Source organism: Mesocricetus auratus, unplaced genomic scaffold (genome assembly GCF_017639785.1).
Source record: "Mesocricetus auratus isolate SY011 unplaced genomic scaffold, BCM_Maur_2.0 Super-Scaffold_4256, whole genome shotgun sequence".
Lineage (NCBI taxonomy): Eukaryota > Metazoa > Chordata > Mammalia > Rodentia > Cricetidae > Mesocricetus > Mesocricetus auratus.
The window spans coordinates 77,103,975-77,128,142 of NW_024429182.1; the positions used below are offsets into that span (position 1 = coordinate 77,103,975).

General features: G+C 44.3%; 1 protein-coding gene across 2 annotated transcripts; it reads left to right on the top strand.

Moving 5' to 3' along the window:
- The first annotated feature begins 42 nt into the window (after window positions 1-42).
- Ears2 (glutamyl-tRNA synthetase 2, mitochondrial) lies at window positions 43-23,809 on the top strand. Of its 2 annotated transcripts, none has more exons than XM_040755186.1 (9): window positions 43-209; window positions 3,169-3,324; window positions 9,401-9,590; window positions 13,629-14,101; window positions 15,450-15,558; window positions 17,985-18,138; window positions 18,217-18,347; window positions 22,611-22,746; window positions 23,334-23,809. In XM_040755186.1, the coding sequence occupies exons 1-9, from the start codon at window positions 71-73 to the stop codon at window positions 23,430-23,432; spliced, it is 1,587 nt and encodes a 528-aa protein (XP_040611120.1). In that variant the 5' UTR covers window positions 43-70; the 3' UTR covers window positions 23,433-23,809. The 2 variants fall into 2 exon arrangements, with proteins under 2 accessions (XP_040611120.1, XP_040611125.1); XM_040755191.1 differs by lacking the exon at window positions 43-209 and adding an exon at window positions 217-350.
- The last annotated feature ends 359 nt before the right edge of the window (window positions 23,810-24,168 follow it).

Here is a 24,168-nt window from a genome sequence, read left to right on the forward strand (position 1 = left end):
TTAAGATGAGTTTGCCCCCGCCGCGCGGAAGTGACGTGCGAAGGAGCCCACGTGTGTGTTTGTGTTTCACATGGCGGCGCTCCTGCACAGGCTCCTGCGGGCCGAGCCTCGCGCCGTGGCCCTAGGCCACAGCGTGGGGCACCGGGAGGCCAGTCTGGGCCCGGATTCCGGGGCCACGGTGAGAGTGCGCTTTGCTCCCAGCCCTACAGGTAATCCCGGCGGACGTGACGCGCGCGCCGCAGCCCACCGTCCCGTCCCCGCCCCCGAACGTTCCAGAAACAGTGCCTTCCGGTGTCTGCGCGACCCCATTTTACAGAGACGGAAATGGAGGATTAAGACCTGAAATTCAGGTTCCTAGAAGTTTCTTTGTTGTATTGTTTCTGTTCTTTACTGTACTCAGCGTGTAGTGCGAGTAAAGTGTGCCAAGTCCCATGCACTACAATGCCGCGGTCATTGAAAAGTTAGGGTTCCTGCATTCTAGTGACCACGACAAACACTTGTAAGAGTGATCTTAGAGTTACATTTGTCCTTTTGGAAATGGAACGGGATAGGGCGCCCTGGAAACCATTACTGAAGAGTAAACGTTTGAGTTGAGAGCAAAATGTCAAGGAGACCTGCTTGAAACCTAAGAGGGAGTCGTACAGTGGCCCGGATTTATTATTGCTGAAAGCTTAGCAGGCCAGAAGGAAACAGGCCCAGTGTATACCCTGTTAGAAATTCTGTCTTCTTGCTAGGTGGTGGGGCGCACGCTTTTTAATCCCAGCGCTCAGGAAATAGACAGGGGCATCTCGAAGCCATCCTGTTCCAGCACGGCCATGGCTACACAGAGAAACTCCTGTCTCGGAAAACTTAAAGAAAAAAAAAACATGTCATCACCTACCCTCCTCACCACAAGTTCCTAGCCTTCCTTTAGCTCAAGTCACCTTCTGCCCTCTTGACACTGAGCGGCCTTTCATACCAGGCCCAAGGTCAGCTGAAAAAAATCATTGTGACAGAGTCCCTGCTGTACAAGAATGACACATTATTTCTGGGCTGGCAATATAAGTCATGGAACTTTAAAGTCTATGTAATGGGAGCCCTGATTCTTAATTACCAGTTGTGATTCTGTATTTAAGACTATAAATGAAACTACTAGGAAAAATGAGTATTTGGAAAATACACAAAAGCTTCTTTGTTAAGTCTCAGTGGACATAAAATGGATTACCAAATGGCTATAAATTTCTAAACCTTAACCCTCCATTTCTGTGTGTCCATTTCTGTGTACTGGGATGCTCACCTTATTTGAAGAAATAGGGCACCAAGACCTGACATTTTCTGCATCTGTGTTTCTGCACTTGTCCGTTCCTAGATGTGTCATTTTGGCAGTGTTATCCGTTCTGTTTATGTCCTAGTTTTGCTGTTTGTCAAGTAGGGCTAATAATAGTACCTGTCTGATGGTTTTGAGCCAGTGCATCTGAGCCACTCAGCAAGGTCGGCTATGTGCAGTAGCCTTTTCTGCAATAATCATATTCATTTCTTTGCTGACAGGCAGGGAAAGCCTAAATGGCAAAAAGTTGTCAATCAGTGTAGATCACTGTGATAGCTAAAATTAATTGAAAATTTAAATTTTTGTTTTGATTTGGAAACAGTTTACTGAATCACCATGATTGGCCTGGAACTCAGACTTGCAGCAATCCTCCTGTTTCTGCCTTCCAGATACTAGAGTTACAGGTGTGAGTTACCAGACCTGGCTTAAAGTTCTGCTTCAGTCAACATTTGGGTATCACAGCAACCTCATGATAAACCTCATGCTTTGGCCGGGTGTTGGTGGCACACGCCTTTAATCCCAGCATTCAGGAGGCAGAGGCAGGTGGATCTCTGTGAATTTGAGGCCAGCCTGGTCTATAGAGAGAGTTCCAGGACAGTCTCCAAAACAATACAGAGAAACCCTGTCTTTGAAAAACTAAAAAACAAAACAAAAACACTCATGCTTTATTGAGACAGGACATTACTGTATCCCTGTCTGACCTAGAACTTGCTGTGTAGACCAGGCTGCTCAGACTTACGCAGATCTACCTGCTCCTGCCTCCATAGTGGTTAAAGGTTCATACCATCAGGTCCAGCCTGATTTATTTTGTTTTTTAAGCCTACTAACATCAGTAAATTGAAACTTGTGAAAGCTAAATGAATTCCCAAAGGTTAGAAACTTTGTTTTTTGAGACAGGGTTTCCCTATGCTTTGGAGGCTGTCCTGGCACTAGCTCTTGTAGACCAGGCTGGTCTCGAACTCACAGAGATCCGCCTGCCTCTGCCTCCCGAGTGCTGGGATTAAAGTCATGCACTACCATTGCCCAGCAGTTAGAACCCCTGGAATGTATCAGTAGATTTATATAACTTAAATGCTAGTGTGATCTGGCTTCTGTGAATAATTTTGAGATGGAAATTTTCAAACACATCAGGAATGCTGTTTCTCCTGCTGCTGCTGAAACTTGGCCTTGAGGCAAATGTCAGAGTTGAATGCCGAGGGTGCTCAGGAAGAGTTGCAGCACTTTATGTGATGACAAGCTCTTAGACCTGACACCTGGTATTCTTCCATTCCCAAGATGAAGGACTAAATGGAGTCAGCTACCCTGCTTTACTCTTTCTTTTGTTGTTATTAGGATTTATTTTATGTTACGAGTGATTTGTCTGCGTGTGCATATGTACCACATCTATGTGTGGTACTTGCTGAGGTCAGAAGATGATGTTCACTGGAACTGGAGTTAACAGATAGTAATGAATCACCATAGATGCTGGGTACTGAACCTGGGTTCTCTGCAAGAGCATCCAGTGCTTGTAACCATTGGGCCATTTCTCCATCCCCACTGTGTTCTTTTCAGTGACAGTCTGTGTGCTAACCAAAGAAATAGGACAATGACAGCCATTTCTTGGTCTTAAAACTTCACTGGGACATTCTTTTTTGGGGGGGGGTTCAAGACAGGGTTTCTCTATATTGTTTTGGAGGCTGTCCTGGAACTCGCTCTATAGAGTAGGCTGGCCTCGAACTCACAGAGATCTGCCTGCCTCTGCCTCCCGAGTGCTGGGGGATTAAAGGTGTGTGCCACCAACGCCCGGCTCACTGGGACATTCTTATTTGCACTTCAACTTCTAGTTTTTTCCCTGTCCCATCTGACATGTTGTCTTCTACCAGGCTTCTTGCACCTGGGTGGCCTCCGGACCGCTCTCTACAACTACATCTTTGCCAAGAAGCACCAAGGGAGCTTCATTCTGAGGCTGGAGGACACTGACCAGAGCCGACTGGTACCAAGGGCAGCAGAGAACATTGAGGACATGCTGGAGTGGGCAGGTGAGGCTGTCAAGGAAGGAGTCTGAGGAACCAGAAGCAGAGAAGGAGGCTGTGGATCTTCTCTGTGGGTTCAAAGTGGAGAATGAGAATTCCTGGAAAATAGATAAATCTGCCCAGTCTGGAGTGGCAGGTGCTCCCTGTAAAACAAACAAACAAACAAACAAAAAAAAACCGACAAGGTTCCCTAAAACCAAGATCTAAGGCTGTTGTGGAATACCTGCTCTTACCTCACTCACTTAAGTCTGTTCCCTGAGAGGCCAGGGCAGGAAACAGACTCTTAGGAAATGAATGGCCTGTAGTGAACATGAAGAAGTAGAGTCTTCTGCAAAGGAGACAGTGCCTATGAGTGCCAGCTCCTGTTCCCATGAGAATGTGACCTCAGATTGTCCAGCTTTATAGTTCTAAGAACCAGAAAGCCGAAGTGTGTGTGTGTGTGTGTGTGTGTTGAGATAGGGTCCCTCTATGTAGTCCTGGAATTCACTATATAGACAAGGCTGGCCTCAGACTTACAGGGATTTATCTGCTTCTGCCTCCTGAGTACTAAAATTAAAGTTGACATGTGCCACAATGCCCGGCTGAACATATATATAATCCTAATCCCCCCCCCCCCCCGCTTTATTTTTAAGTGCCTTTTTTGTCTTCTCCCTAACTTTTTTATCTTAATTTCTTTTTCATTTATTTGTGTATGTGCACTTGTGTGGACATCAGAGGACAACTTACAGGAGTTGGTTCTCTCATTCTATAATGTGGATTCTTTTTTTTTTTTTTTTGGTTTTTCGAGACAGGGTTTCTCTGTGGCTTTGGAGGCTGTCCTGGAACTCGCTTGGTAGTCCAGGCTGGTCTCGAACTCACAGAGATCCGCCTGCCTCTGCCTCCCGAGTGCTGGGATTAAAGGCGTGCGCCACCAACGCCCGGCTATAATGTGGATTCTAGAGCTTAAACTAATCAGGTTTTACCAAAAGAGTTCTGACCCCTGAGCCACCTCAATGGTCACCTTTTTTTTTTTTCTTTCTTTTTTTTAATGAACACTGTCCATTGTTAAACCTAAGCTTGAATTTATTTTATTTTGTTTTTTTGAGACAGGGTTTCTTTGTGTAGCTTTGGAACCTGTCCTGGAACTTGCTATGTAGGCCAGGCTGACCTCAAACTCCCCGAGATCCACCTGCCTCTGTCTCCCAGTGCTAGGATTTTTTGTTTTGTTTTGTCTTGTTTTTGTTTTTCCAGTCAGGGTTTCTCTGTATTGTTTTGGAGGCTGTCCTGGAACTCGCTCTGTAAACCAGGTTGGCCTCGAACTCACAGAGATCCGCCTGCCTCTGCCAGCTGAATGCTGGGATTAAAGGAGTGTACCACCAGCGCCCGGCCAAGTGCTAGAATTACAGACATGCAACACTACTGCCCCGCTTATTTTATTTTATTTTTAAACCACATTGTTGTGAGCCAAGCAAAATGAGTGCAGTCTTAGGAGTTGATCTTCTTGTAGGTAATTTAATCCTAAATATAACAAGACTTGTTGAAAATAAAGAATGTGGCCAGGCGGTGGTGGTGCGAGCCTTTAATCCCAGCACTTGGCTGGCAGAGGCAGGCGAATCTCTGTGAGTTCCAGACCAGCCTGATCTACAAGAGCTAGTTCCCAGCCTCCAAAGCCACAGGGAAACCCTGTCTCCAAAAATCAAAGAAAAAGAAAGGAAGGAACCTCGGGGCTGGAGAGATGGCTCAACAGTTAAGAGCACTGGCTGCTCTTCCAGAGGCCTTGAGTTCAATTCTCAGCAACCACATGGTGACTCATAGCCATCTGGTAACCTCTTCTGGCTTGCAGGCATACATGCTGGCAGAACACTGTGTACATAATAAATAAATTTAAAAAAAGAAAGGAAGGAAGGAAAGAATCTTAGTTGAACCTCCATAGAATCAGGCTGTAGGGGAGCCTGTAGGGCATTTTTTTTCTTTTCTTTTTTTTTTGTTTTTTTTTTTGTTTTTTTTTGTTTTTTTTGGTTTGGTTTTGAGACTGGGTTTCTCTGTAGCTTTGGAGACTATCTTGCATCTGTCTCCTGAGTGCTGGGATTAAAGGCACACACCACCACCATCCGTCCAGGAATTTACTTAATTAGTGATTGATGTGGAAGGGCCCAGTCCATATTGGTGGGAGTCACCCCTGAACAAGTGGTCCTGGGTTCTACGAGCCACAGGGAGCAAGCCAAGAAGCAGCATTCTTCCATGGTATCTGCATTAGCTCCTGCCTCCTGGTTCCTGACCTGTTTTGAGTTCCTGTCCTGACTTCCTTCAGGAAGCATAAGCCAAATAAACCCCTTCCTCTTCAAGTAGCTTTAGATCCTAGTGTTTCATAACAACAACATTAACTCTGCTAACTAGGACTAAAGGGAGGAGGGAACCACAATCCATTTTCGGGACCCTTTCATGCAGCAGACAGTTGTTAGTCTACTTCTCAAGAAATGCTGCTTGTGGCCGGGCGTTGGTGGTGCACGCCTTTAATCCCAGCACTCGGGAGGCAGAGGCAGGCGGATCTCTGTGAGTTCGAGGCCAGCCTGGTCTACAAGAGCTAGTGCCAGGACAGCCTCCAAAACAATACAAAGAAACCCTGTCTCGAAAAACCAAAAAAAAAAAAAATGCTGCTTGCCCTTGAGAAAAGACAAGCATAGTGTGTATGTATGCCTTATAGCTCCAGCACTCACAAGGATCAGGAGTTCAAGGCCATCCTTGGATATACAATAAATTTGAGGCCAGACATGAGACACTGTCTCCACAAGAAAAAAAAGAAAGAAACAGACAGGGAAAATAGAGCAAGGTTGAATGAGGTAAATTTGGGGATCATTTCCAATCAAAATTTATTAGTTTTTTTTTAAAAAAGATCTTCATTGATTTTTATTAATTTCATTCTCAAGACATTTTCATACATGAATATAGTATATTTTTATTATACTTCTCTTCACTCTATTTCACTCCCATTCATATTAACACCTCCTCATCCCTGTTAGGTTTCAAACCTGGGACAAAGGCTGAGGTGCCTATTTAACTATAAAATTGACCTGGCAGCCAGGTTCTCCAGGCATCCTTCAGTCCCTGCCTGTTACAGAGTCCTCCTGGCTGCCATATCCCGCCCCTACCCTGAACTTCTCCATCCCAAGGGCTGGGCTACCCCTCTATATAATCCAACCTTTTTGGTTTCCTGGTCTTTATGTCTATTTTCTTTTGAACCTCCTGGCTGCTGTACCTGGTCATCCCCTGTTCCTCCACTCCCCCAGCTCAGGGTCACATCCATTCTGGACTCTCCCAGATGTCCCTGCCTCTGACTATGCTCCCCCTTTTATCTACAATAAGCTTTTCCTCTACCATATCTAGGAATAGTCATGTCCTTTCCTTTTTATTTCTTTTTTTCATTCAGTCCTCACCAGTCTTTTTCCCAGATTTAGGACTTGGTTTTATTTTAAGGCCCACTTTGTTTATTTAACTAGGGTCATCTATGTGAGCAATAGATGTCGTCTTAGTAACTTTTCTATTTCTGTGGTAAGACACCATGAACAAGCACTGCAGTCCCTGTTTACACGACAGTGTGGCAGTGGATGCTCAATGGAGGCAGGAGCAGCAGCTTTGATCAGCTCCACATGAGCCTCACACAATACCTGGTTCAGCAAGAGCCCTATCAAGTTGAAGTTCTCACCTGGCCCTGCATTTTACTGAGTGAATTTGCTGCCCTTCCACTCCAGTCATTTTGCTTTCTTGTAGTGTTTGGGCCATACTGGCCTCCTTGTATTCCTCACCCAACACTGCTACTCTTCCACAGAACTTTTTCATCTGATTCCGTCTACTCTGCATAGCCAGAATTGCCCCTTACTTTATTCAAGACTCAGTGCCCAGAGAAACGATCCCATCAAGAACACCCTTTTCTCCGTTTCCCAACCTGTTTGTACATGTAAAGGCCAAAGGTCAATGTTGGGCATCTTCCTCAAGGACTTTCTACTTCATTTTTTAAGATTTTAAATAACCTATTCCTTTGTATATGGATGTTCTGTCTGCGTGTACGTGTGTGCTCCATGTTCTTATTGTACCCATAGAGGCTAGAAGAAAGTGTTGAGACCCAGACCAGCAAGTGCTCTTAACCACTGTGCCATCTCTTCCTCATTGAACCCAGAGTTGACTGGTTAGAACCCCTGGTCAGTGAACCCCCAGGGGATCTGATCCCAAGTTCTCACACCTGCACACAGCAAGCACTTTACCCAATGAACCACCTCTCCAGCCCTTTCTCTAGAATCTTTATCACAACTTAATATCAGATTAAGGATGAATTACAGGGCCAGGACACAGCTCAGTGTAGAACACTTGCTTAATATGCACAGGCTCTGGGTTGGAGCCCCAATACTGTTTTTTAAAAAATACTCTGGGTGGGTGTAGTGCTAACATTTGCAATCCTAGCATTTTCATGACTGAGGCAAGTAGCTGGATTAAAGTGGTATCTTTTTTTTTTTTTTTTTTTTGGTTTTTCGAGACAGGGTTTCTCTGTGGCTTTGGAGGCTGTCCTGGAACTAGCTCTTGTAGACCAGGCTGGCCTCGAACTCACAGAGATCCGCCTGCCTCTGCCTCCGGATTGCTGGGATAAAAGGCGTTCGCCACCAATGCCCAGCATATCTTTTATTCTTTGAGAATTTTGTACATGTAAGCATTGTATCCTGATTATAAGCACCCTAACTCCTCCTCCCACTCTGCTAGGAATCCCTAAACGCCCCCCCAACACATCCCACTCTTTTCATGTCCTCTCCTTTTTTAAACAAATAACCCAGTGAGTCCAGATGGTACTGTCTATTAGAATGTTAACTTGGTCTTCTGCAAGTAATCATAGCTGCAGGGAGTTCATGAGTGCAATGGTCATACCATGTCCCAAGACAGCATTTTACATCACTCCTCCTCATCTTCTGGCTCTTAGATTATTTTTGCTCTTCTGAGATGTTCTCTGGGCCTTGAGGTGGGGAAATGGATAAAAGATGTTCCATTTAGAGCTGAGCACTTAGTAGAAATTTATTCTCAGCACTCTGACCCGTTATGAGTTGTGACATTAAGTACTAACCACTGCAAAGAGGAACTTCCCTGGAAAGGTTGAGGGTATATGCATAAAGATTTAAAAGGCAATTTGACAACTTGTCATTTAGCAAAGTAGCAATAATAGATTCCTTCTGAAGGCCTGTGCCCTCCTGAAACATGGACTTTTGGTCAGGTTTCAGCACCAGGCCTGAGTTCCTTCTTGTGGAGCCTGCCTCAAACCTGATCCAAAAGCAGTTAGTTACCTCTGTAACCTTCATGCTGTTCTCCAGCCACTGGGACACATCTTGCCTGTGGGCCACTATTAAGTGTGCAGGGTTGGCTGCAGGGATGCCATTGATGTGTTTTCTTCCTCAGTGGCCTGCTTTACACCTTCTATACTGTGAAAGCCTACTTATCAAGGAGGAAGTTTTCAGGTCAGTTCCTGTTTGATATCTGAATGTTCTGCAGCAAAATTGTGTTGTGTTTTCAGCAGTAGGACTTACTATCTAGTTCTGGTGAGGTTGCTTAGTTTAAGTGTGTTTTTGTGTGTGTGTGTGTGTGTGTGTGTGTGTGTGTGTGTGTGTGTGTGTGTGTGTGTGTGTTTGCCTGCATGAGTTGGTATGTACCACATGAGTGCAGGAACTTATGGAGACCAGATGAGGATATTAGATCCCCTTGAGTTGGCATTACAGGTAGTTGTGAGCCTCCATGTGGGAGCTGGGAGCCAAATCTATATCCTCTGCAAGAGCAGTAAATACTCTTAATTACTGAGCCATCTCACTGAGCCCCATATATATGTGATTTTTCTTTCTTGTTTTGAGACGGGATTTTGCTTTGTAGCACAGGCTGGATTTCTGTGAGTTCGAGACCAGCCTGGTCTACAAAACAAGTTCCAGGGCAGCCAGGGCTACACACAGAGAAACCCTGTCTTGAAAACAAAACAAAAAGTTCAATGTGTATGTAAAGCATCCAGATGAATACTTGGGGGGGGGCACTGTGCATTTCTGGTGTTCTGTGTGATGACAATTCTCCACCTGTGCTCCAGGCATCCCACCCGATGAAAGTCCCCGTCGGGGTGGTCCTGCAGGGCCCTACATCCAATCACAGCGGCTGACACTGTATGCCCAGGCCACAGAAGCATTGCTGAAGTCTGGAGCTGCCTATCCCTGTTTCTGTTCACCACAGAGGCTGGAGCTCCTGAAGAATGAAGCCCTGAGGAACCGGCAGACACCACGGTGAGAGCCCCAGCCCACTTTGAATACCGCCCCAAGCTGGTTTTGTTGATTCTCTGTTCCTGCAGATCAGGCACTTGGGTGGGGCTTAGCTAGGTTCTTTGTGTGTCAAGCCTGCAGTTCTCTGGAGTTTTGTCTGAGGAGGATTCATCCATCTTCTCCCCAGAGGCTGTTGGCAGGCTAAGAGTCTTACTAGTTGTCCGTTGCTTGTCAGGTGTGTTTCTTCTAACTAAACTGCCAAAATACACATAAGGTCTGTCTTTTTCTTTTCTTTTTTTCCAGAGCTGAGGGCTGAACCTAGGGCCTTGTGCTTGCTAGGCAAGTACTCTACAAGTGAGCTAATTCCCGACCTCCCTTCTCTTTTTATCTTTTTGATAGTGCTTGAAGTTAAATGAATAGCCTGGTACATTCTAGGTAAACATTCTTCCAACTCTATCTTCACACAGGTCTGCATAGGGCAGCTCATAACCTGGCAACTAAATACACCTAAATGTGGAAGTAACATCTTACCACTTATGTTCTGTTCCTTAAAAAGAAGTCAGTGGGCAGCCGGGTGTTGGTGGCGCATGCCTTTAATCCCAGCACTCGGGAGGCAGAGGCAGGAGGATCTCTGTGAGTTCGAGACCAGCCCAGTCTACAAGAGCTAGTTCCAGGACAGCCTCCAAAGCCGCAGAGAAACCCTATCTCAGAAAAAAAAAAAGAAGAAGAAGTCAGTGTGAGTTCAGCCCATACTTAGAAGGAGGACATTGTAGAGCATAAATGCCAACAGGCAGGATCACAATCATTGTGGCTGTAGGAGAAGTTGCTGGCTACACTGCACCTCAAGCAATATTATTTGTGATCATAATAATAACTTATTATAATGCATGAAATGTTTTCTGGGCTGGAGAGTGCTCAGTAGTTAAGAATACTTAATTGCTGTATGTGATAACACACACCTTTAATCCTTGTACTTGGGAGGCAAAGCAGGTGGATCTCTGTGAGTTTGAAGCTAACCAGTTCTACATGGTGAGTTTCCGGGGCAGCCAGGGCTGTATAAAGAGAACCTGTCTCAGAAAACAAAATAGAAAAAAAAGGTTACTGATCTTAGCACCTACATGAAAGAGTTCATAACTAATTCCAGAGGAATTAGATTCTACTGGCTTCTATAAACACCTGTACTCACATGAACATACCAACATCCCCCCTAACATCCCCCCCATCAAAATTAAAAACAGTAAAAGTAGCTGGTGTAGTGGCACTTGCCTTTTAATCCAGGAGGCAAGAGGTCAACGGATATCTAGAACTCAAGGCCAACCTAGTCTACAAAACAAGTTCCAGGACAGTAAGGATGTCACAGTGTAGTCCTACTCAAAAAAACAAAACAAAAAAACATAAAAATAAAAATCTAAAAAACTTGTCATGTTTAATACTTATGTTTCTTTTTACATTTTAAAACTTATTTTAAGAAGCAGCAGTATAAAAAATATACTTATTTTATATACCGCAGTGTATATGTAGAGGTCAAAAGACAACTTTCATGAGTTGGTACTCTCCTACCATATGGAGATTGAACTCAGGTTATTAGTCTTGGCAGAAGGCACCCTTACTCAGTGAGCTATCTCACTAGCTTCATGTTGTTCTGTTTTGGTTTTGTTTTTTCGAGACAGGGTTTATCTGTATTGTTTTGGAGGCTGTCCTGGAACTCCTTCTGTAGACCAGGCTGGCCTCGAACTCATAAAGATCCGCTTGCCTCTGCCTCCTGAGTGCCATGTTTGATACGTAAACTACCCCAAAATATACAGAAGCATCTCTTAACCCTCCCTTTGGTTATTAATTTCCCTTCTCAAGAGGCATTTGGTACTAGCTGGTAATCAGTGCCTAAGCTGACAAACAGGAATTACTAATACCTAGTCAATGGTAGTATGCAGTATACTACACACCTGTCTTGAGGGAGCTTCTATATCAGCCCATCATTTTATTTCTTATCCTACTGTAATATTCCACTTACGACATTGGCATGGTGACATTTACCTGTGATCCTAGCTTTCAGGAGGCAGAGGCAAGAAGATCAGGAGTTCAGGGTCATCCTTATTTACCTTGGAACTTTGAAGTGTGACCTTGTTGGAGGAGGCATGTCACTAGGGCTTTGAGGTTTCAAAAAACTCTAGCCATTCTCAGTATGTTCTCTTTGCTTCCTGCTTTCTAAGATGTGAACTCTCAGCTGTTCCTACTACCATGCCTTTGCTCCACCATAATGGATTCTAACCCTCTGACACCACAATCCCAATTTAATGCTTTTTTTTATAAGTTGCTTTGGCCATGGTGTTTTGTCACATCAATAGAAAAGTTACCAATACAGTGAGGAAACATTGAGAACATCATTTGCATATGTGATATGTGTTTAGGACAGTGTCTTAGTTTATTTGCTGTGATAAAATACCCTGACCCAAAAAAAAAAAAATAGGAAAGGAAGGATTTCTTCTGGCTCACAGTTTGAGGGCAGTCCATCATGGCAAGGAGGTCAAGGCAGCAGGGGCTTGAACCATTTGCTTGCATTATGTCCATAGTCAGCGTGAAGAAATGATGAATGTTGATGCTCAGCTCCTTTTCTTCATTTTTTTGTTTCTATTTCTATTTTTGTTTGTGTGTGTGTTTGTGATTTTATTTCTGTTGTTGTTTTTCAAGACAGAGTTCCTCTGTCCCTGGCTGTCCTGGAACTCGATTTGAAGACCAGCCTGGCCTCGAACTCACAGAGATCTGCCTGTCTCTGCCCCTAAGTGCTATGACTAAAGGCATGTGCCACCATGAACAGCTGTTTGTTTTTAATTGTAAACATATTATAGTCCATTAGTACAAAGAATTGTTTTTAGTTATGGTCACATGATATCGTGGGATCTGTGAGACATTGATTGAAGAGTTAGATGTGTCAAGAACTGAGTTTTCGGGGCTGGAGAGATGGCTCAGAGGTTAAGAGCACTGACTGTTCTTCCAGAGGTCCTAAGTTCAATTCCCAGCAACCACATGGTGGCTCACAACCATCTGTAATGAGATCTGGTGCCCTCTGCTGGCATGCAGGCAGAAGACTGTATACACAATACATAAATAAATAAAAAATTAAAAAAACAAAACAAGTGCTGGCCTCCAGCTCTTTAAAAAAAAAAAAAGAACCAAGTTTTCAAGCTTCACATTTGTGTTTGTTAGGACACTAATACATTTAAAAAATTAAAAGTAGCTGGGCAGTGATAGCACATGCCTTTAATCCCAGCACTGTTGAGCCACACAGACCTTACCTTTACATCTTGTGGAAATCACTCTAAGAGGAGCAGCCTTGAGATAACAGGACTCTGTGGTGACCTCTCTGACTATTACCTTGCCTGCTGACAGCCTTACCATCTCTCCCTTAATTGTTTGGAGGATTAACAGTTCCAACATAGCTTCTCAGGGGTTGGCATCCACAGAGTACACCTGGAAGGTATAAAAGGAGGGTTTTCCCCCATTATGGGTGTGTCTTAACCTCGTTGGAGAGAATTATTTTTCCCAGAACTCTAGCCCTTCTTACCTACCAAGTGTTTTTTTCTTTGATTCTCAATGAATAGCCTGATCACTTCATGAGATTGCTACATCGTCTGTACTCATTGTAAGCCTGCTCTTGGTCTGAGCATTTTTACATGTCCTTCTTAGCAAAGGAAAAGAGTAAATGAGGTTAATGAGATGCCCAAGGTCATAAGCTATCAGAAACCAAATGTGAGGCTTGGGGTTATAGTTCATTTGGTAAGAGTCCTTACTAGCATCCTCAGGGCCTTGGGTATATCCCAGGCACTGCAAGTAGAAACCAGAACTTGAGAGCCGGGTGGTAGTAGTACACACCTTTAGTCCCAGCACTCGGGAGATAGAGGTAGGCAGATCTCTGTGAGTTTGAGGCCAGCCAAGTTCCAGGACAGTTTCCAAAGCTACACAGAGAAACCCTGTCTCAAAAAACAAACAAACAAAAATAAACAGAACTTGGGATATTGTCCATTGATGCTTTCTTAGCTACTCTGCTGCTCTGTCTCATAATAGGTATGACAATCGTTGCCGGAACCTGAGCCAGGCACAGGTGGCCCAGAAGTTGGCCGTGGACCCCAAGCCTGCTATCCGCTTCCGCCTGGAGGAAGCAGCACCAGCCTTCCAGGACCTTGTATATGGCTGGACTCAGCATGAAGTGGCCAGTGTAGAGGGGGATCCAGTTATCCTGAAGAGTGATGGCTTTCCCACCTACCATCTAGCCTGTGTGGTAGATGACCACCACATGAGCATCAGCCATGTGCTGCGGGGCTCTGAGTGGCTCGTCTCCACCTCTAAGCACCTGCTCCTCTACCAGGCCCTGGGCTGGAAGCCGCCTCAATTTGCTCATCTGCCCCTGCTCCTCAACAGGGATGGTAGCAAGCTGTCTAAGAGACAAGGGGACATTTTCCTGGAGCATTTTGCTGCTGCTGGTTTTCTGCCTGAAGCCTTACTTGACATCATCACCAACTGTGGCTCAGGGTTTGCAGGTATATATACACCAGAGTGGTCATGTGACTGAACTTGAGTCACATGATACAGGCCAATCTGTCCCAGCATTGCCACCTATCAGTCACACGGTCTTGTACAAGTTCATTGTTCTAGTCAGCAGTATTTATTGAGTCAAACTACTGTGTTCCCTCACTCAGTTTTCCCACACAGCTTTGTTGTTGATCAAGTGGAACTCACAGCCACTGTCCCTGCACCAAAGACCTAGAGTCTCATTAAACTTGTCCATATGATAGGGCTAAGGATATGCCTTGTAGGGATAATTAGGAGCCAGTGAGCTTATAAATATAAGGAACCAGCTCAGTGTCTGGCCACACCATAAGCCCAAAAGCCACAGACTTTATGATTACTATAATTATACAAGTATGAGCTCTAACAGTATTACTGGTGTTGTGAATCTAGCTTATTCAGGGTTTAGAACACAAACCTTGAAGAACCAAGTACCAAACAGGATGACTTCTTGTGGCAATAATTTGATAATCCTAGTTTCTAAGGTGATTTTGAGGTTCAAGGAGGATGTAACTTGCCATAGTCACATCCTTAGTAAAGGATCTAGTTCTTGAAGCCTGTGTCTGACCATGGTGCCTTCTGACTGCACCAAATGGAGCTTCTGCACATAAAGAAACTGCTACCAAGGGGCTAAAGAGATAGCTCAGCAGCTAAAAGCTCTTGCTAGTGTGAATTTGTTCCCAGCACCCATACCAGATGACTCACAACTATCTGTAACTCCAGTGTCAAGGGATCTATCACCCTCTTCTGGCCTCTGGTCAGGTTCCAGTAGTGTGCACTCATACACAGACAAAATAAAAATAAGGGAAAAAATGTTCAAAAAAGAAACAGCTCCCCATCTGGGTGTGGTATGGAGTCCCAACACTAGAGAAGCTGAAGCAGGAGGATTGCTAGTTTGATGTCAGTCTGGACTATATAATACCAAAGTCCTTTCTCAAATGAAACAAAAGCAGCAGCTTCCAGCACTGAGGTTCCGCTGCAGCAGTAAGTATGAAGTTTGTAGGGCATGCTGGTGTCAGACTCTATTCAGAGCCACGCACACCAGAAGCTCGAGAGTAGCTAGGCAGTTGGCACACTGTTCTTGCTGCTTTGATCCAAATGTGGGGGAGCCTACAGCTTGCTCACTTACTCTCCTTTGTGTGTGAAAGTGGTAAGAAAGCAGGGCGGTGTAACCAACACCTGTATTCCAGCTACGTGGGAAACTGAGGTAGGAGGATCAAAATCTGTAAGCCAGCCTGGGCAGTGCAGAAAGAAAGATAAAAGGAAGGACAGAAATAAGATGAGGGAGGAGCTGAGCAACTGAGTGGACCTGACTTGCAGAGAACCAAATGGGCAGGACCCTGCCGGAGCTGATAACACAGTTTGACCTGACCCGGATCACCTGCCACTCAGCCCTGCTGGACCTGGAGAAGCTCCCAGAGTTCAACAGGTAAGTCGGAGAGCCAAGCACTATGATGCATACCTATAATCCCAGCACTTGGGAAGTTGAGACAGGAGAATTGTAAATTCTAGGCCTCAATGATTATGCTGTGGCCTCAAACTTACTATGTAGACCATTGATGACCTTGAATCTTTATCTTCCTGCCTTCACTGACTCAACTGCACTTGTTTTAAGTGCATGACTTTATCAGTTCTGTAACTTTGCTATGTATTAGCTATATGGGGTCCAAGACAGAATTTCAGTGACTAATGCATTTACACAATGCACAGTGAGGCATCTCTTGCATGGAGCCTGCAAGAGTGAATGTAAGCTAGTGTGTCAGATGCAGTACAACTACTTTTTTTTATTCCACAGAATTACTATTTCAGGGGAAAATGGGGGTCGGTCAGAGATACTGTGTGATGCTTGAAATCCAGGGGTCAGCAAAAAGGCAGGGAGGGTCAAGAGTCTGCTTAGGGAGGGAAGTACTTTAGTACTGATTCCCACAGATTTAATCTAGTCAAGCTGAATTATCCTCATGTTTCTGTCATCATGCCACTGCCATACTTACTTCAGAGACACAGTAAATATATTAGAAAGTATATTAGTGTCCCAGCGGCAGTAGCAGTAAATACTGGTAGTATATGAATGTGAGAATATTCATTAAGATTCATTTAGCCTGACTATATCCCAGAGTTGGACTTGTGTATCAATGCAGCATGACCAGGAGAGACTTCTGGATTGTTTTTCCTTCTTTCTGTCTGGCCTTGATGCTAAAGAGATCCTATTGTTTCTGTATTACATGCATATGTTTTCCGTAATATTCTTTTGTTTTGTTTTGGTTTGGGTTTGGTTTTCAAGAAAGGGTTTCACTGTGTAGCTCTGGCTGTCCTGGAACTCACTTTGTAGACTAGGCTAGGCTAGCCTCAAACTCACAGAGATCCACTTGTCTCTACCTCTCAAGTGGAGGGACTAAAGGTGTGCGCCACCACCTCTTGTCTGTAATACTCTTTAAAAAAGTATTTTTCAATCAAATTACACGTGCCTTTAATCCCAGCACTTGGGGGTGGGGTGGGTGGTGAGGTGGGAAGATGGTGAGTTCCAGGCCAGCCTGACTACATAGAATTTGTCTGGAACACCAAAAGCAAAGCAAAAAGTTTTAAATTTTTTGCCAGTTTACATTCCAGATAGCTTCCCATAATGTCTTATCTTCTATCCTGTGATATACCAGGAGCCTCAGACTCATGTGGGTCTGCAGCCCATGAATGGGTGGCTTCCAGGCCCTGTCTGTGCCAAGGCTCTCTAGCTTTTCAGTGACTGTTTGTGTTACTGCAAACACTTGGCTGGTGGGCTTTAGAATCAAGACTTTCCCAGTCCCAACCCCATGAGCTATTTGCCACTTTACTACTTGGCTTTTCTCTGTAACATAGACAAGAGGCCACAGGACTTAGAATGGTCCCTGGTTCTGCATTACTCTGAGTCTCCATGGCCCTTCCAGTCCTGTCAAAGAGACAAAGGACAGCCTGGGGACTGAAGATGACAGGGCTTGGTGTGAGGGGTGGACTCTTGGAGGCTTTACTGTTCAAAAGGAGAAAATCAGGGAGTTGAGATTCAGAAAAGAGAGAAATTTGAAGCTGAGTACTTCATTGGAACAGCCCCTTGTTCCAGATGCTCGGAATACGTTTTCTACCTCTCCTTTTTTTTCAGTGCTCCATAATCCAAGTGAGGCTAGAAAGCACATTCCTGAATCCTTCTGTGTAAACTTAGGTGCCTGTAGTGGTCAGGTGATAGTGTGGGGAGAGAGATGCTGGCAAGGCACTAAGGAAGAAAGCGCCAGGGCAGCTGGAGGACTGTGGAGTCTGAGCCAACAGCATGAATCCAGCCTATCCAGCCAGTTAAGGCTGTGGCCAGGGCGTTGTGCACCCAGAGCTGCTCATTCCACAGGAAAAGCCAGAATGTTCCTTACTGTGATCTAGCTTAAAATAGTTTATTTGCTGGCTGTAGCTCAGTTTTAGAATACTTCCTTAGCATGCATGAAGCCCTGAGTTTGCTCAAAAGTAAGTGGAGAAAGTCACCTACTGTTTTTAAAACACTGAAAATGCCTGGTGTGGTGTTGCACACCTTTATTCTCCACTTGGGGTGCAGAGGCAGGTGGATCTCTGTGATTTTGGAGGCCAGCCTGGGATACATAGGGAGACCTTGTAAAAAAAAATCAATAAAATAAAAACACTGAAAACATCATATCTGCCTAGACTTAGGCTGACTGTGACCTCCATTAAATCTTGATCCTTTTATACGTACAAAAAAAATATTTTACCCATGAGGTTTGAAGATGTGGCAGTCTTCATATCCTTACTGCTGTCCTGAGGGGAGAGGTTTGGCATAGACCTGGTGTACTAGTACCAGAGCATCCCCTTTTCTTACCCACCCTCCAGGCTGCACCTGCAACGGCTGGTGAGCAGTGAGACCCAGAGGCCCCAGTTGGTGGAGAAGCTGCAGACCCTAGTAAAGGAGGCATTTGGGAATCAACTGCAAGACAAGGATGTTCTGGACCCAACATATCTGGAGAGAATCATCTTGATGCGACAGGTGTGATTTTAGGGCCTCCTTTCTCCTTCCAGTATTTCCCAAGCTCCCAGTGCATGTGGTGACTGCCTCTTTCCCCAGGGCCACATCAGCCGCCTGCAGGATCTGCTCTCCCCAATGTACTCCTACTTATGGACTCGCCCTGTTGTCCATAGATCACAGCTGGGCATTGACTTGGAAAAGGTGGACGTGATTGTCAAACGCTTGCTAGGGTAAGTGTTCACACCCCTGACTAAGGGTTAGACACACCCTTCCCACTCTGCTCTAGCTTCTCTGCACCAAATGTTTGACTCTTGGGCCCCATCACAAAACTATGACAAACTAAAAACATGCTCTCTCACTGACTCTCAGGTAAGGACAGCAACCCCAAAGGCCCAGGTGGCTCCTCTCCCAGAGCGTCCTTCCTTTTCCTCAGCTGTGTGTAGGGAAGAAAGGACCTGGCTTACTATAGCAATAAAAGGGTTTTTATCTAATTAAAATTTTAAATATTTATTTAGGTTTTGGTTTTTCAAAACCAGGTTTCTCAGTAGTTTTGGAGCCTGTGCTAGAACTCACTCTGTAGGCCAGGCTGGCCTCAAACTCACAGAGATTCACCTGTTTCTGCTTCCTTAGTGCTGGGAACAAAGGTGTGCGCTAGCACCTTCCAGCTTTATTTAGTTTTATATTATGCATCTGAGTGTTTTGGCTGCATGTATGCCTGTGCACCATTTTTGTGTCTGGTATATTAATAATACACTAAAACTTTTTAAACCTTGGCTTTAAACCTGGATATTGGAAGCCAGAATGGTGGTGTATGGTTATGCCTTGGTGCATTCTTCCAACTGCCTAGTTCTTCTCATAATTATAATTTTTATTTTCCACTTTGTCCAAAATGTATAGTACAGTGGTAATGTTTAGGTGTTTTTAGATATATTTTTCCACTTTTTGCCTTTTTTTTCTTTCTTTCATTTTTTTAGGATGTATGTATTTATTTTATGTCTACAAGTACTCTTCTTCATGCACACCAGAAGAGGCAGTCAGATCCCATTACAGAAGGCTATGAGCCACCATGTGGGTGCTGGGAATTGAACTCAGGTCTCCTGGAAGAGCAGCCAGTGCTCTTAACTGCTGAGTTCTTTCTTTCTTCCTTTCTTTCTTTTTTTTTTTTTAAGAGATGGGTACTATATGTTGCCCAGGCTAGTTCCAAACTGATCAAAAATGAGTTCTTTTCTTCTTTCCAAGAAACTGAGACTGTAGGCATGAAATACTGTACCCAGCAGTAAGTTTTCTTATTCCTATATATGGCTAACTTTACTTTACTTGTAACACCACTTAAACAAGAATTTAGTTTATCTTTTATGTACATTGGGGTTACTTCCAAATTTTGCTTTTAGAAGTAACTGTACAATGACTAACCTTGCATGGATATTACTAAGCATATTTGCAAGTCCATCCCCAATCAGTACCCAAAAACTAATATTGTCAATAATTTGGTACATTCCATCATAGGGTCTTTAGTTCTTTTTTCTTTTGTTTTTTCTATTTGTTGTTTGTTTCTGTTGTTGTTTGAGATAGAGTCTCACTATATAGTCTTGGTTGGTCTGTTTAGACCAGGCTGGCCTCAGACTTGTTGAGGTCCACCTGTTTATGCCATCATCCAAATGCTGGGATTAAAGTACTGAATTCATTTTTTCTTTAAAGTGTATTTGGATGTGTACGTACATATGAATGCAATACCTGTGGAGGCTAGACATAGATTGAGCCACCCAGTGTGAACCAAGCTCAGACCCACCAAAAGAGCAGTGTATGCTTTTAACTGCTGAACCGTCTCTCTAGCTATTAATTCTAATTCACCAAGACTGTGTCTCAGCTTCTCATCCTTGTGGTGAGTTAGATTTTAGAGACCCTGGGTTTCCTACTCAAGTCAGGAAAGTTGACATCCTAGTGCCTAGGAGCCACCAGACCACTTTTGTGCCAGTGCCCAGCTCTCAGCCAGCTCTAACATGTCCTGGGGTGCCATTAGCAGTTTCCTGGGGCCTGTCCTTCTGTCTTTGGCAGCCTCCTTCCTTGAATGCAGTGACATTGGGGAGTGTCTGTTTTCTTCCTATATTACATTTTATATTTTTAGTATTTCATCTCCTTGATTTTGTAAACAGCAGTGAACCTGTGCCCAGTTAATGGTTGGCTTTCGTCCAGTAAGACTGCTTGATAAAAATACCATAGACTTCTATGAACAACATATTCTTTTCTTGGGTCTACAAATGAGTGCCAGCAGACTCAGTGGCAGGCAATGACCTTCTCCTTGTTTTTTCATGTGATCAGCTGCTGAAGTCTGGCAGTTGTTAAGAAAAGCTGTGTACACTGAGAGGCTGTTTCTTCAAATCACTTGTAAGACTACTTCCTAAGCTGGGCGTTGGTGGCGCACGCCTTTAATCCCAGCACTCAGCTGGCAGAGGCAGGCGGATCTCTGTGAGTTCGAGGCCACCCTGGTCTACAGAGTGAGTTCCAGGACAGCCTCCAAAACAATACAGAGAAACCCTGTCTAGAAAAAAAAAAAAAGACTACTTCCTGAGTCAGTACTACTCCACACTGAGCTGGCGCTCAGAGCACCATGGTGTGGACCTCATAAGGAGCAGAGGTTCCGCTCATGCATGCAGCATTGGTATATTACCTCTGTCCTATTTTTTGGTTTGTTTTTGTCTTTCGGGTGTGTGTGTGTCCGTGTGTGTGTGTGTGTGTGTGTGTGTGTGTGTGTGTGTGTGTGTGTGTGTGTGTGTAGACTACAAAAGGGCACTGATTCCTTGGAAATGAAGTTAAGGGTGGTTGTAAGCCACCTGACATGGGTGCTTGGAACTGAACTTGGATTCTCTAGAAGCAGTAAGTCCTCATGACTGCTAAGCCATCTCTCCAGCCCCTGGGATACAATCCTAAGGGACCAGGGACGCTGCAGTGGAATGTACCCACCTAGTGCCTCAATCAGAGATGGGATGGATAGTTTACAAGACCAGCTCTTACAAGTTGGGGACCACTCGAATCTCAAACATGCTTTTTGGAAAGGGTCTTAGCTTGGCTGCCAGGATGTGGTTGCTGCCTGCCTGGTAGAGTTTAGATACTTCATGTTTCTGTTTGGGTTAAAAAGAGACTCTACCTAGCTTATTGACAACAGAGCTGTTCCTGGAGCTGGTGTTTCCTGATGTTTTCTTTCTCTTCCTCTGTGCTATACTCCCTTTGACAAATCTTGAAGCTGTTTCAAGTAATTCATCAGAAATTACCCATTCTTGCAAGCATCCTGTGTCAAACCCATTCCTAAGTTTTCTTTTTAGGTTCTCCTGCAATGTCTCTCAACTGTAGGGTATAGTAAATACTAGCTAAGTTCTTTTATTTGTTTGTTTTTGTTTTTGTGACAGGGTTTCTTTGTGTAGCCTTGGCTATCATAGCACTCCCTCTGTAGATCAGGCTGGCCTCAAACTCAGAGACATCTATCTGCCTGCCTCTGCCTTGGAAATATGCTGGGCCACTATGGCCAGGCAAGTTTTAAGCTTTTGTTGAAACGTAGTATCCAATATTTTTGAGTGTTTGCCATGAGTTCAGGGCTTTACTTAGTGCTGATCATATTTTAAGTCTCTGTTACTCTCTGTGCAGTACATGTGCTATTATTATCCCTACTAATGAGTAAAAAATAGAGGCATAGTGATTACATGGCAGTTAGTAAATTCTCTTATAGCAACTTCTTAATTTTACACACACACACACACACGCCCATACCCATGTCTTCTTTCTTTTGACATTCACTTTGTGTGCATGAGGAAGTTACATGCCATGGCACATGTGAAAATCAGGGAACCGCTTGGGGAGAGTTAGTTCACCTTCCACTGTGTGGGACCTGGGGATTGAGCTCAATTCAATCAGGCTGGGTAGCAGGCTTTCTTACCCACTGAGCCATCTCACTGGCTTTGTGGTGTCCTATTAGTTACTGATATCTTACTACTTTCATGGGCCATATATATATATATATATGGGCCATATATATATATATATATATATATATATATATATATATATATATATATATATCCATCATTTTTTGCCTATCGTAGATTGTGTAGTAAACTTCCTAACCCTAATAAAACTATGTTCTGTAGGTAAATAACCGTCTCCTAACCCTTCCTCTCCTACCCTGGATGCCCATTATAGTCAGTGTCTCTCTCTTCCTGTCTCCCCCTCTTTCTGTCCCTCTCTCTCTTCCTTCCTCCCCCTCCCCTTCTCTTTCCCTCTCTCTGTCTCTCCCCCTCCCTCAGTCTTTCCCTCCCTCCCTCCCTCCCTCCTTCTCTGTCTTCTTCCCTCCCTCCCTCTCTCCCTCCCAAATCAGGGTTTCTGTATGAAGCCCTGGCTGTCCTGGGACTTGCACTGTAGACCAGGCTAGCCTGGCTCTGCCTCCCCAGCTCTGGGTTTACCATCATGATCATCACACCCATCTCAGACTGGCTCTCTTTTAGACTTTTAGAAAGATCTGGTTTGAGCCTAACTCAGGATGTGGTGAACAGAGAACTGAAGAAGCTATCAGAAGGCCTGGAAGATACCAAGTATAGCAGTATGATGAAGCTGCTCCGAATGATCCTCAGTGGACAGCTGGTGAGATGGGACCTGAACTGAACTGTTGTCTACAGCCTCTCTCCTTGGCCCTTCCAGCCAATGTGCACAATCTGGTACTAAAGCCAGTCCAGGGCTTGATAAACCAATGAAACACAAACACTTCCTTCATTTATCCACTGAGCATCTTCTGTGTGCAAGCACTGTGATAGTTACAGTGGAGATGACATGAACAGAATATATGTGATCCCTGCCTCTTCAGAGATCATGAGAATAATAGATAGATCACTAATTTGCCAAGGGCAGAAACAGTCTCCTGGGAGCCCATTGAATGGGAAAAATATCCAGAGAAGTAGGACTGAGTAGAGCTGGGCTACAGCTTAGTGCCGAATTATTTGCTGTCATTCATGATGCTCTTTTAACTCTGCAAAAATAAAGCAAAAACAACAAAATCACCCTGGATAAAAGAAAATACAATAAATTCTGGCTCCTCTCCTGGGGTTGCAGGCTGTGGGGTGGGGCTGGCCTGGCTTTGTCTTCTACAAATTGAGACATTGAAACTAGGCATGAATTCCTTCTTCAGTTCAAGGCAACAAGACAGTGTTCTTGTTTTTCTGGTTTTTTTTTAGCAAGGACCCCCTGTGGCTGAGATGGTGGTGTCCTTGGGTCCAAAGGAAGTACAGGAGCGAATCCAGAAGGTGCTTTCTAGCCAAGGAGAAGATACATAGAACCATGAAGGTGGCTCTGAAGGCTACATGGAAACTGCATTCTGAGGAAATCAGGAGGCTTGGGGCCCATTTGGACCCTTTCAGGATGAACAGTAATAGAAGCAGACTCTGGACTACCCTCATCAGCTGGCCTTCGGGGAAGCCTAGCCTGTTTCACCTCACTGACTCTGGAAAGGATGCACTTGAACTTACGTCTTGATTTTCTTTTAGTTTTCTTTTAATTTATTTTATTGTTTGTTTCTCAAGACAGGGTTTCTCTGTGTAACAGTCCTGACTGTCCTGAAACTGATTTTGTAAACCAGTCTAGCCTCACACTCATTGAAATCTGCCTGCCTTTGCATCCCAAGTGCTGGGATTAAAGGTGTGTGCCAACACCACCCATCCATCTTTTCTAGTTTTTTAAAGACTGTTTTCTTTTTGTTTGTTTTTTGGGTTTTTTTTTTTTTTTTTTTTTTTTTTTTTTTGGTTTTTACGAGACAGGGTTTCTCTGTATTGTTTTGGAGGCTATCGGTCCAGCCCGGCCTCGAACTCACAGAGATCCGCCTGCCTCTGCCTCCCGAGTGCTGGGATTAAAGGCATGCGCCACCACCGCCCGGCTAAAGACTGTTTTTTGTTTTTTAAAAGTGTATGGGTGTTTTGTCTCCATGCATGCCTGTGCATTGCATGCATGCAGTGATTCTTGCAAAGGCAAGAAGAGAGCTTTGGATCACCTGGAAATAGTTTCAGAGGGTTGTGA